Source organism: Aptenodytes forsteri, unplaced genomic scaffold (assembly GCF_000699145.1).
Source record: "Aptenodytes forsteri isolate BGI_AS27 unplaced genomic scaffold, ASM69914v1 Scaffold236, whole genome shotgun sequence".
Lineage (NCBI taxonomy): Eukaryota > Metazoa > Chordata > Aves > Sphenisciformes > Spheniscidae > Aptenodytes > Aptenodytes forsteri.
The window spans coordinates 3,099,358-3,110,363 of record NW_008794456.1 but is presented as its reverse complement, the minus strand read 5'-3'; the positions used below and the strand labels follow the sequence as shown (position 1 = coordinate 3,110,363).

The following is an 11,006-nucleotide window of genomic DNA, read 5'->3' as shown; positions in this document are numbered from 1 at the left end:
TGTCAAAGGCCTTACAGAGGTCCAGATAGACGACATCTGTAGCCCTTCCCATGTCCACTGATGTAGTCACTCCATCAAGTAGGAGCTGAAAAGGAGTCACCACCTCTTAGACTCGGTTCAGATCCTTTTTCTGAACTCCCTCTGCATAAACCAAACACCTTCAGTGTGAGTGCTAACTTAAAATCAGCACCTTTTTTTTTACGTTGGCAGCTAAGACCTTCCCTACCCAAGTTTTACATTGCTGTAAGGGAAGGTGTGAACTTCATAAACTGTCAGTTGTGTTGGTATAACCCTTGCATGGCCTTTCTTGGTTTCACTGAGGAACCACAAGCAACAGCTACCTTTGCTGTGTCCACCTGGGAGTTATGTCACGGTGATGGTGCCAAAATTTCCACATGAGTGAGAGTGAAGTCTGAATTCAGAGAGGTGGTCTTCATCCCCCAGTATTGATGACTTAGAATCATAGAATCGTTCAGGTTGGAAAAGACCCTTAAGATCATCGAGTCCAACCCTTAACCGAACAGTGCCAAGTCCACCACTACACCATGTCCCTAAGCACCACATCTACACGTCTTTTAAATACCTCTGGAGATGGTGACTCCACCACTTCCCTGGGCAGCCTGTTCCAGTGCTTGACAACCCTTTCGGTGAAGAAATATTTCCTAATATCCAATCTAAACCTCCCCTGGTGCAACTTGAGGCCATTTCCTCTCGTCCTATCGCTTGTTACTTGGGAGAAGAGACCGACCCCACCTCGCTACAACCTCCTTTCAGGGAGTTGTAGAGAGCGATGAGGTCTCCCCTCAGCCTCCTTTTCTCCAGGCTGAACAACCCCAGTTCCCTCAGCCGCTCCTCATCAGACTTGTTCTCCAGACCCCTCACCAGCCTCGTTGCCCTTCTCTGGACACGCTCCAGCACCTCGACGTCCTTCTTGTAGTGAGGGGCCCAAAACTGAACACAGTGTTCGAGGTGCGGCCTCACCAGCGCCGAGTACAGGGGCACGATCACTGCCCTACTCCTGCTGGCCACGCTATTTCTGATACAGGCCAGGATGCCCTTGGCCTTCTTGGCCGCCTGGGCACACTGCCGGCTCGTGTTCAGCCGGCTGTCGACCAGCACCCCCAGGTCCTTTCCTGCTGGGCAGCTTTCCAGCCACTCTTCCCCAAGGCTGTAGCGTTGCATGGGGCTGTTAGACTTGGTCCTCATTGCCCTATCCTGCCTCTACAACAGTGTAACACTCAGCCACAGGGTGCTGAAAGAGTTTCGCTTATCGTAGCATCCCCAAATTTTTGTGCACTGTCCGTAGGAAGAACAAAAGGCCAGGAAGCGTTCAAGGCCAGGCTGGATGGGGCTTTGAGCAACCTGGTCTAGTGGAAGGTGTCCCTGCCCGTGAAAGGGTGGTTGGAACTAGATGATCTTTAAGGTCCCTACCAACCCAAACCATGCCATGATTCTATGAAAATACAGGACAGTGAGGATGTGAGGTGGCCCTAAAAGTGGACAGCCCAGAGTGTGTGAGGTCCCTGTGCCCACCTGGGCATGGATGAGTGCTGGGCACGGGGGGCGGCTGGGTGGGCACCTCTGATGCATGGGTGTCATTGCAGAGCCTCAGAGCATGCCACTGCTCGCCCGCTCCCCCAGCACCAACCGTAAATATCCTCCTCTGCCCGTCGATAAGCTGGAAGAGGAGATCAACCGCCGGATGGCAGATGACAACAAGCTCTTTCGGGAGGAGTTCAACGTGAGTGCCTTTGCTCTTGCCCTTAAATCCCGCAGGCTGCTCTCGGCGTCGGGCTTATGATGCACAGCGGGGAAAAATCTGGTCTCACTTTGTAGAGCAGGGACAAAACAGCTGGTACGTCAGGGAGGAGCTGCAGCGTGCAGTGGTACCTAGCTTGGGGACGGCACATCAACCCAGGGGGTAATTGAGTCGATAAAATAACGGTGCCGGTGCTGGATGCCGTGCTTCGGAAGAGCTTACCTGGGAGCTTCACAGAGGGAATGATGGTCTGCCCTGTCCTTAGGGGTTTCTCAAAGGGCTGCAAGGTGGGAGGACTGATTTTGGTCCTAAATCTGCTGCGATGGTGGGCAAGCCGCTACCCCTCACATTCACTACAGAAAGCAGAGGTTTTCTAGCAAGTGGCACTACGGGGTTACATTTTTCTAGGTTTGGGAAGTGTCCTGGATGTCTGGGGGTCTTCCGGAGCTTCCCTGCCTGCTGCTTTCCTCCCAGGCACTGCCTCCCTCCTCCCAATCCTCATGGCTTAAATCCACAAACAGCCAAAGCAAGAGCTCTGACAGAGAAATGGAAATTGCCCCTTCTGTTTCAATGAGCTGTTAACCCTGAAACAGAATGATGGCAATTCATAGGACAACAGTTGGCCTTCAACAGTGAGTAATAATTCAGGTATTGTGGTTATCCCACAATGCTGGAGCGTCTCTTCTGAGATGGCTACAACCTCTCCCTGACGTTGCTGAGCTCTGCAACTTCTTGTGACGATAAACCTGTTTCACCTTGGCAATACAAAAATGGGCAGAGCAGTAATGAGGTGGGGGACAAAGTTAAATAAGTGGCTGGAGTATCACAGCATGTAACGTAGGAGATGGTGAACTACGGGGACTCTCCATCAGCCTAATTAAAGAAAGAAAATCCACTGTTGATCTGGTTGTCTGCGCTGCAAAGGTGTCACCTGCAAATACATAAAACCTTAGGTCCAAGGCGTGATATGGCGATATGAGGATGATGAGAAGATAAAAAAAAGCCACTCGACTTCCTCCAGCTGTTGCACAACTTGATACCCTTCCTGGCCACGCTTCGATGAAACTAAATAGGTGCAATGAATGCCCGGGGAGGGGGGGGGTCAGGTTATAAATACTCAATTGCCTTGAAGACTTCCGTTGCCGAAGCACGTCTCTCCTGTCAGCTGGAAGGGATGGTGAATCCCTCCCATACCTTCTCATGCTCTTCGCTATTCAAAGAGGATGTGGAATAACGGTGCTGGGGAAGCACCTCCTCGGCTCGAGCGTGAAACCCGGCTGCTGTGACCAGCACAGCATCGCCTGTGACCCCAGCACCCCCCCCAACCCGCAGGTCCCCGGTGCCGCTGGATGGAGAATAACTCCCTGCGTGGGTGTTCCTTCCCATCGCTGGGTGTGTTCGGGCGATGGGGGCTTGTCGCAGGGGGGTTAATCGGGTTAGCATCACTGTTAACAGAGGAAATCTCAGCAGGAGCCTCTGTGGGCAGAAATGAGCTCATTGGTCCCTGGGCTGGTGGGTTTGGTGTCGGAGGCTTTGCTGCCACCTCGTGTTCGTGGGTCCTGAGATTCCAGATATCACGTTTCGGAAAGGATTTGCTCTCTCTGGTCCAGCCCAGGCTATTTAAATGGTCACCTTCAGCTCCGTGGGGATGAGGAGCTGGTGCTGGGGTGGAGGCGAGGGGTGTGGGTGGTGGGGACATGTCCGAAGGGGCAGGTGGACAAGGGGTTGCTGCTCACCTACCTCCTGGAGGCCAGCAAAGGGCGACCGCCCTCCGATGGGATGCTCGGATGCGGCGTGCGCCGACGTGCCGGTTGCATTGTGGTTACTGCTGTGCCGTGAGTAAGAACATCATGGAAAACCCCCTTTTCTGCCATTGCAGGCTCTCCCAGCGTGTCCCATACAGGCCACGTGTGAAGCTGCTTCCAAGGAGGAGAACAAGGAGAAGAACAGATACGTGAACATTTTGCCCTGTAGGTATCGGAGCATGTTGGGGCCAGGGGGGAGGACACGGATGGTGCTGCTGCCGGGGCTCCCTGTTCCTGTTTTTGGGATGGGCAAGGACATGGTTGAGCTCATTTCGCCTCCCAGATGGGTGGCTGCATCTGCTTTAGCTTTAGATACCTACTAGGAGGAGCTCCCTGGAGCCATCAGTGGCCGGGAGGCCATGGAAAATTAAATGGATGGGAAATGCCGAAATGGCCAGCTCTCGCTGGGCAGCGCGGGGCGTCGGGCTGCCTCGGGGGCTTCCTCAAATGTGTGCGCTCTGCAGAAGAAAAACCTCCTTGGGTGAGGTCTAGCACCTCTCCAGGCTTAAGCAAGAAGATTTTGGGGGCATAAAGGTGTTTGTGTGCGCGGGGGAGCCAGCGAGACTGGGCTCCACTCCAACACCCGGCTTTCTCGCTACGCCAGATAGCTGCATGGAGGGAGTTGTTTTTAATGCAAAGTTTTAATTTTCCTCCAGATGATCATTCCAGGGTTCACCTGACTCCTGTCGAGGGAGTTCCTGACTCCGACTACATCAACGCCTCCTTCATTAATGTGAGTTTTGTGATTTGAAAGGGAAATCCCCACCAGCTGCGCCCCGGCCGGTGGTGCGGGGTCCCACCAGGAGCGTGGGGTCTTTATGGGGTGTGACTTGTGCCTGGGAGAGGATGGTTAAGAGACTACCTCCTACGTTAACATCTCCCCAGCTCCTCTGGAGCAATAAATTAGGCTGGGTTTTGATCTCGTAACCTTGTGTGGCCATGGTAGAGCTCACTGTGCTTTGCTCCACGCCTTGAGCCCAGGCGAGAGTGGTTGGAGGAAGAGGCTGAGAGCTGGAACTCAAATTCTAGCTGTAGCTCTGCCCTTGCTCAGCTGCTTTGCCATAGTCCCATCTCTTCCCACCTCTCTTTTCCCCGCTTCTAAAATAATGAGAAGCACTTACACTCCCTTGGGGTGCTGCAAAACCGAGCTGGCTGGTTTGGAAGGGCTTTGGGAACCATTCCTGCAGGAATCGGGGATTTCAGATTAATGGCTGCTGAGTGGTGTGGGTGGTTAATCATCGGTACTTCCCAGCTTGCAGGCCTGGACATGGGAAGGGGATGAAGAAGAAATCAAGGAACCCAGCTAAAACAGAAGCAACATTGCCCTGCTCTGCTTCTAGCAGGAGATGGGTCCTATCTGGTTATCACCATACAGCTCAAATAAGTTGGAAGGGTAATGTGAAGAAATAGACTTTGAGAGAGATGGAGGCACGTGAAGAGAAGCAAGACCCAAAAGAGCTTTTTCCTTTCTTCACCAGTAAATAAATATCCATTAGGAAATACCCAAAATCAATCCCCATGAGTTCAACAGCCCCATCTCCCGGCGATTAATGCTGATTTTCACGTGATGCTCTGGATGCAGGGTCTGATCCCAGCAGAACGGCTGTCGGGTACCACTTCATTAGTGCTTTGTGCCAACAAGCGGGGTCGTTCCTGCATTACGTGAGCGTGGGGAGTGTTGCTCTGGGGCAAGGGCCCTTTGCACAGGGATTTTCCATTATTTCTGCCCCACTGTTGGAGCTGTTTCTCCCCTCGGAGGCTGCAGCCCCTTCTCTGCACAGGGGGGAGTGAGCAACAGAGCAGGTGATGTCTCTGTTTATTAATGATGTAGCTGCACTTCATGACTCTTGTGTTAGAAAAATACAGGTCTTTCATTTGTTTTCCTTTCCTCCTTTTCTCTGTAGGGGTACCAAGAGAAAAACAAGTTCATTGCTGCACAAGGTAAACGCTCAGTTATTCCTGTAGCTCTGTCTGGTCGCAGTCGGGCTGGGGTCCTTCTGCTCTGCAAAGCTGTGCCAGTCTCCCCACAGCACAGCGCCTGGCAGAGCTTCCCTGGTCAAAAGGAGGCTTGGCTGATCCACAGTTTGTTCCCAAAATGGTTTTCCCAGTCAAAGACCAGTGCTGGATGCACTGGGGGAGGAAGGAAGAGAAGCCCTACCTGTGCAATACCGATTGCTGGAGGGTGTCAAAGCGTTTCTGCCCTGAGCCTTGTCCTTCCACCCTGGCCCAGAGATGCAGGTGGTTGGTATCTCTGGAAATATTGCCAGTGAGCTGCTTAGTTAAATTCCCCAGATCTGTTATTACGGAGAGCACCATGCTGATCTGGCTTCATTTCTGCTCCTTTTTAAACCTCAGCAGACAATAATGTAGGCTTAGAATCATAGAATCATAGAATAGTTTGGGTTGGAAGGGACCTCTAAAGGTCATCTAGTCCAACCCCCCTGCCATGGGCAGGGACATCTTCCACTAGATCAGGTTGCTCAGAGCCCCGTCCAACCTGACCTGGAATGTTTCCAGGGATGGGGCATCCACCACCTCTCTGGGCAACCTGGGCCAGTGTCTCACCACCCAAGGCTTGTGCCCTTGGAGAGAAATTTCACTGTGGTCTTCAGAAGGAAGGCAGGACTATTTAGCTATTGAGAGCAACAGGCATCACGAGTCTTCCCAAGCTCCATTGCCCCCAGCCAGTGCGTCACCGGCTTGCATGCAGCATCCGTAGCCCTCCGGCTCTCTTGCTTTCCTTGTACCGCTCCAAATACGTCCCTAAAACCAAGATGCCCACTCGCAGGGGGGTTCATGTCAGCAAAAGGGGGTTACCTGCCCGTGGGAGGTGTTTTGCATTTCCGCTCTTGACTTGAAAGTGGGTTAGGATATCACCTGCCAGTTTGCCTGGCTCTTGCTGGAAAAGGAAGGCTGGATCAGGTCCGTCAGCGATACCAGGCTGGGGTAAAGCTTTGGCTCTGCTATTCTCTTGGCTCGCCCCTAGCCTCGGGCTTGGCAGGGGAGGTCTAGGCTGAGTCAGCTCCTTGTCTGGCAGGCGGCAGGTAGCTATTCTTGTGCTATATTGAAGTGGGATCCCGTGGTTAAAGCACAAGGCTCGGGGACAGGACTTCTGCGAGCTACTTGTGACGGCCACAGTTTCCCTGGGTGAACTTGGGCCAGTCGTTTCCATGCTCCATTTGTCCAATTTCCCCTTTTTGGGCAGAAAATGGAATTCCTCATCATAAAATGTATCCAAAAAGCCAAGCTCTTGTGTGATAGGATTGTTCCTTGGGTTAGCCGACATTCCCAGACACCAAAACACCTCCTGTGCTGACATCTATTGGCAAAAAATGTGTGGCATCATCCACGACGTGTGACTTCACAGACAGGGTTTCGGTCTCGGCGCTTGAGGGGTTGATCCCAAAGACCGCATTTCTTTTTACCTTCCCCTTAGGACCAAAGGAAGAAACCGTGAACGATTTTTGGAGGATGATTTGGGAGCAAAACACAGCAACAATTGTCATGGTGACCAACCTGAAAGAGAGGAAGGAGGTAGGTGCCAGAAGGCTTCATGGGCTGGTATCGAACCCAACTTCGTCCAAATCCAGCACATCTCATGCCCATGGGCATGTCTTGGAGCCGGTCCCAGGCTTGCAAGGGACCGGAGCTCATCTGCGCCTGTTTTCTCTCCCCGCAGTGTAAGTGTGCTCAGTACTGGCCGGATCAGGGCTGCTGGACGTACGGGAACATCCGAGTGTCCGTGGAGGACGTGACTGTCCTGGTGGATTACACCGTGCGGAAGTTCTGCATCCAGCAGGTGCCAGGGCTCGCGTTTCCCATCCCATCCCATCCCATCCCATCCCTCCCCTCTCCACGCTGGTCATCCAACAGGTGCTGGCGTGCTCCTCAACAACTCTGAGGTGCCGTGAGAGCAGAGTTGGGATGAACTGACCCCAGCATCCACTTTTAACCAGAGCTATTAAGAATTTACTCGCCTTAAACACCTGGGAGCCCGCTCCCAGTGGGTACCAGCGTGGCTGCACTGAAAGCAGGGAAGCTGATGGATGCCAAGGCTGAAATTCAGTCCTGTAATGATCCAGCACTTGCTGTTACCAGTTCCTGCTCTCACCCACAGATACTTAATGCCTGCAAATAATCAGATTTATCCCACGAGCTGAGACAAAATCCAGCGCCGTATGCGTTGGTTTTGATTGCTTTCCCATCTGTCGCTACGTTTTCTCATCCTCCAAGGAGGGTCTGGATGCTTTAGTCGCTCTGTTTGTTTTCCTGCTGCTCTCGGAGGCAGGCAAGGAACAGCTGGCGATTGAAAACCTGTCTGGACCCTGAGCGGGGTTCTCCTGAGCTTCACCCTTCACTCCGATGGCCTGGACATGGGTGGTTTCCTCCCCTGCCTTTAATAGGAGGATGCTGTGGGCAGAGGTGTGGGAAAAGATAGAGCAGCAGCTTCTTTTTGAGCTCGCTGGGAACGAAATACAGCAGCTTCTGCCAGGTCGGAGCCACAGCCAAGGCTGGGCTAGCATCTCTCACCCCTAGGATGCGGGATGTGATGCTGGGTGATTAAAATGCCATGCTTTGAGAGACTAATTTGGCTCCGGAGCCTGGGTCCACACCCTTTCGGCTTGTGGACGCTAGTGCTTCTTAAGCCTTCCAGCTCAGCCTTGGGGCTGTAGCTTCCCCTCTGCCCTTGCTTTTGGGGAAAGACGGGAAATCTGAGTATTTATCATTAATCTGAATACTGAATACTGAATAAAATCTGAGTATTTATCATTAATCTGAATACACGTTTCCCCTTCAGGTCGGCGACGTCACGAACAAGAAGCCTCAGCGTCTGGTGACTCAGTTCCACTTCACCAGCTGGCCTGACTTCGGGGTCCCCTTCACCCCCATCGGGATGCTGAAGTTCTTGAAGAAGGTGAAGACGTGTAATCCCCAATACGCAGGAGCAATAGTAGTGCACTGCAGGTACGTCCTGGTCACGGCTGACCTCTGCCTCTCCTGGGTCACTTGGAAAGCATCTCCTATTTAATACTAAAAGGATTTTTTCCAGTCAGGCCTTTTTTATTATTTTTATTTAATTTTCCCATGTTAAATGGGAATGTTCCACATGGGAACATTCAAAAAAACGCATGTGAATTGAAGGAACTTCTTGGAGTCAGCAACGTGATGGTGTTACAACTCGTGTTGAGTGGTCGTTTGGGTTGAGCTGGATGCCGAGTGAGCCAAGCTAAGCACCACTGCTGGGCATTGGTGGCATCTCCCTTGGCTCTCCGCTGCCCTGGGCACGAGAGGGCAACACCTCCTGTTGTGGGAAGGCAGTACTCAGCTGACAGCATGCCTGGGAGCAGGGACCACGGTGTTTGACCTCACGTGGAGTGGTTTCAGGCACAACAGCAAGCCTGGGAGAGTCGCAGAGGCTGTCCGTGTTTCAATGAGGGAAAGCCCCGTGGTTAAAAGCAGAGATGATGATCACATTTGCAACGTCCCAAGTCCATCTTTCCAGCTTTCTTCTCAGGAGGCAGCTGACAAAAGAGCTTTGTCTTTCCATAGCGTCTGCTGGCCTCATCTTTCTTCTTGTCCTTAACGGTTGAGTTACCAGCACAGAAGCAAGGCTTCCCTGTGGGCTCCCCTTCACGTGATGGAGGGTGACTGGAAGGAGCAGCAGGCAGCTGGTAGGAACAGGCAGCCCATAAGACTCTGGAAGCCGTAGCTGGCTCAGGCTTTGCTTTGGCTCACCCTGCTTTGTGCCTTCATGCACTCCGGTCGCAGCGGTTGCTGGAGATGCTGTGCGCATCTCTCTGCAAAACCCAGGCGACACTGAACACCGGGCTGAGGACCTCTCTCATCTCCAAAACAAATTTTGCTATTTACTCACTGCTGGGAAGCATCTGGCTCGCTCCCGGCCGCCCTACAGGGGACCCCAACGCCAACACTGCTGCACTGACCGCTTGTCCCCTCTGCTCTTTCAGCGCCGGGGTAGGACGCACGGGCACTTTTATCGTCATCGATGCCATGCTGGACATGATGCATGCGGAGAGGAAGGTGGACGTTTACGGCTTTGTGAGCCGGATCCGGGCTCAGCGCTGCCAGATGGTACAGACAGATGTAAGTGTGCTGCTGTGGTCTCATCTGGGCTTTGCTCGCTGGAGTTAGATTTCGGTACCCAGCCTGCAGCGAAGCCTACGTGCAGGTCGAGTATCATCCTTCCTTTTGGAAGGATGCTGCATCAAGTGAGCCTTTTGCTGGGTCCTGCTCTTTTTAATCTCCTTCATAGAATCGTTTAGGTTGGAAAAGACCCTTAAGATCATCAAGTCCAACCGTTAACCTAGCACTGCCAAGTCCACCACTAAACCATGTCCCTAAGCGCCACATCTACACGTCTTTTAAACACCTCCAGGGATGGGGACTCCACCACTTCCCTGGGCAGCCTCTTCCAATGTTTAACCACTCTCTCAGTAAAGAAATTTTTCCTCGCGTCCAATCTAAACCTCCCCTGGTGCAACTTGAGGCCGTTTCCTCTCGTCCTATCGCTTGTTCCTTGGGGGAAGAGACCGACCCCACCTCGCTACAACCTCCTTTCATGGAGTTGTAGAGAGCGATGAGGTCTCCCCTCAGCCTCCTTTTCTCCATACTTGGAGAAAGTTTTGTGTCGTGTCAGCTTTGTGTCATGTAGCAAATAAGGTCCCCGTACAACAGCAGAAAGGTTGTTAACCACTTTTCTGGGGTCTCGGAGGGGTGCCACGTGCCCAGTGAGCACAGGTGGGCAGTGGGGTGGTGGGTTTGCTGCCAGCATGTGCCCGGGCACCGGGATGTGCTCGCTGAGCGTGGAGCGGAGGCTGATGGCTTGTCCCTGCAACCCTTGCAGATGCAGTATGTGTTTATATACCAAGCACTTCTGGAGCACTATCTCTACGGTGACACGGAGCTGGAGGTGACCTCGTTAGAGATCCACCTCCAGAAGATCTACAACAAAGTGCCAGGGACCAGCAGCAACGGGCTGGAAGAGGAGTTCAAGGTGAGCGTGGTGCTTGTCCTGGTGGATCCACTTGGACGGTGCTGGGCTGCGGGGACCACCATGCGCTTGCCTGGCGCAGGGTGGCTCTGAAAGCTGCCACTGCTTTTGTTCCTTCCTCTGCAGAAGCTCACTTCAATCAAAATTCAGAACGACAAGATGAGAACGGGCAACTTGCCGGCAAACATGAAGAAGAACAGGGTGCTTCAGATAATTCCGTGTAAGACTTGTTTGTCTGCCTGGGGAAAGCATGCCCGGCGGGTGAGGGGACTGCTTGGGTGGTTGTGGGGACAGGAGTCAGGCTGGAGAAATGGGCCAACAGGGACCTCATGAAGTTCAACGAGGAGAAGTGCAAAGTCCTGCCCCTGGGAGGAACAACCCCAGGCAGCGGTATGGGCTGGGGGCCACCCAGCTGGAAAGCGGCTTGGCA

General features: G+C 53.0%; 1 protein-coding gene across 1 annotated transcript in view; it reads left to right on the top strand.

The window, feature by feature from the left end:
- The window catches only part of PTPRA (protein tyrosine phosphatase, receptor type A), a 105,327-nt gene that overhangs the window by 88,374 nt on the left and 5,947 nt on the right, over positions 1-11,006 (top strand). The window contains exons 8-17 of the mRNA XM_009290687.1: positions 1,605-1,741; positions 3,639-3,729; positions 4,221-4,297; positions 5,469-5,505; positions 7,001-7,098; positions 7,244-7,363; positions 8,363-8,529; positions 9,534-9,669; positions 10,430-10,579; positions 10,703-10,796. Of these exons, the coding sequence (XP_009288962.1) occupies positions 1,605-1,741; positions 3,639-3,729; positions 4,221-4,297; positions 5,469-5,505; positions 7,001-7,098; positions 7,244-7,363; positions 8,363-8,529; positions 9,534-9,669; positions 10,430-10,579; positions 10,703-10,796 (1,107 nt within the window). The remainder of the gene's footprint in view (positions 1-1,604; positions 1,742-3,638; positions 3,730-4,220; positions 4,298-5,468; positions 5,506-7,000; positions 7,099-7,243; positions 7,364-8,362; positions 8,530-9,533; positions 9,670-10,429; positions 10,580-10,702; positions 10,797-11,006) is intronic.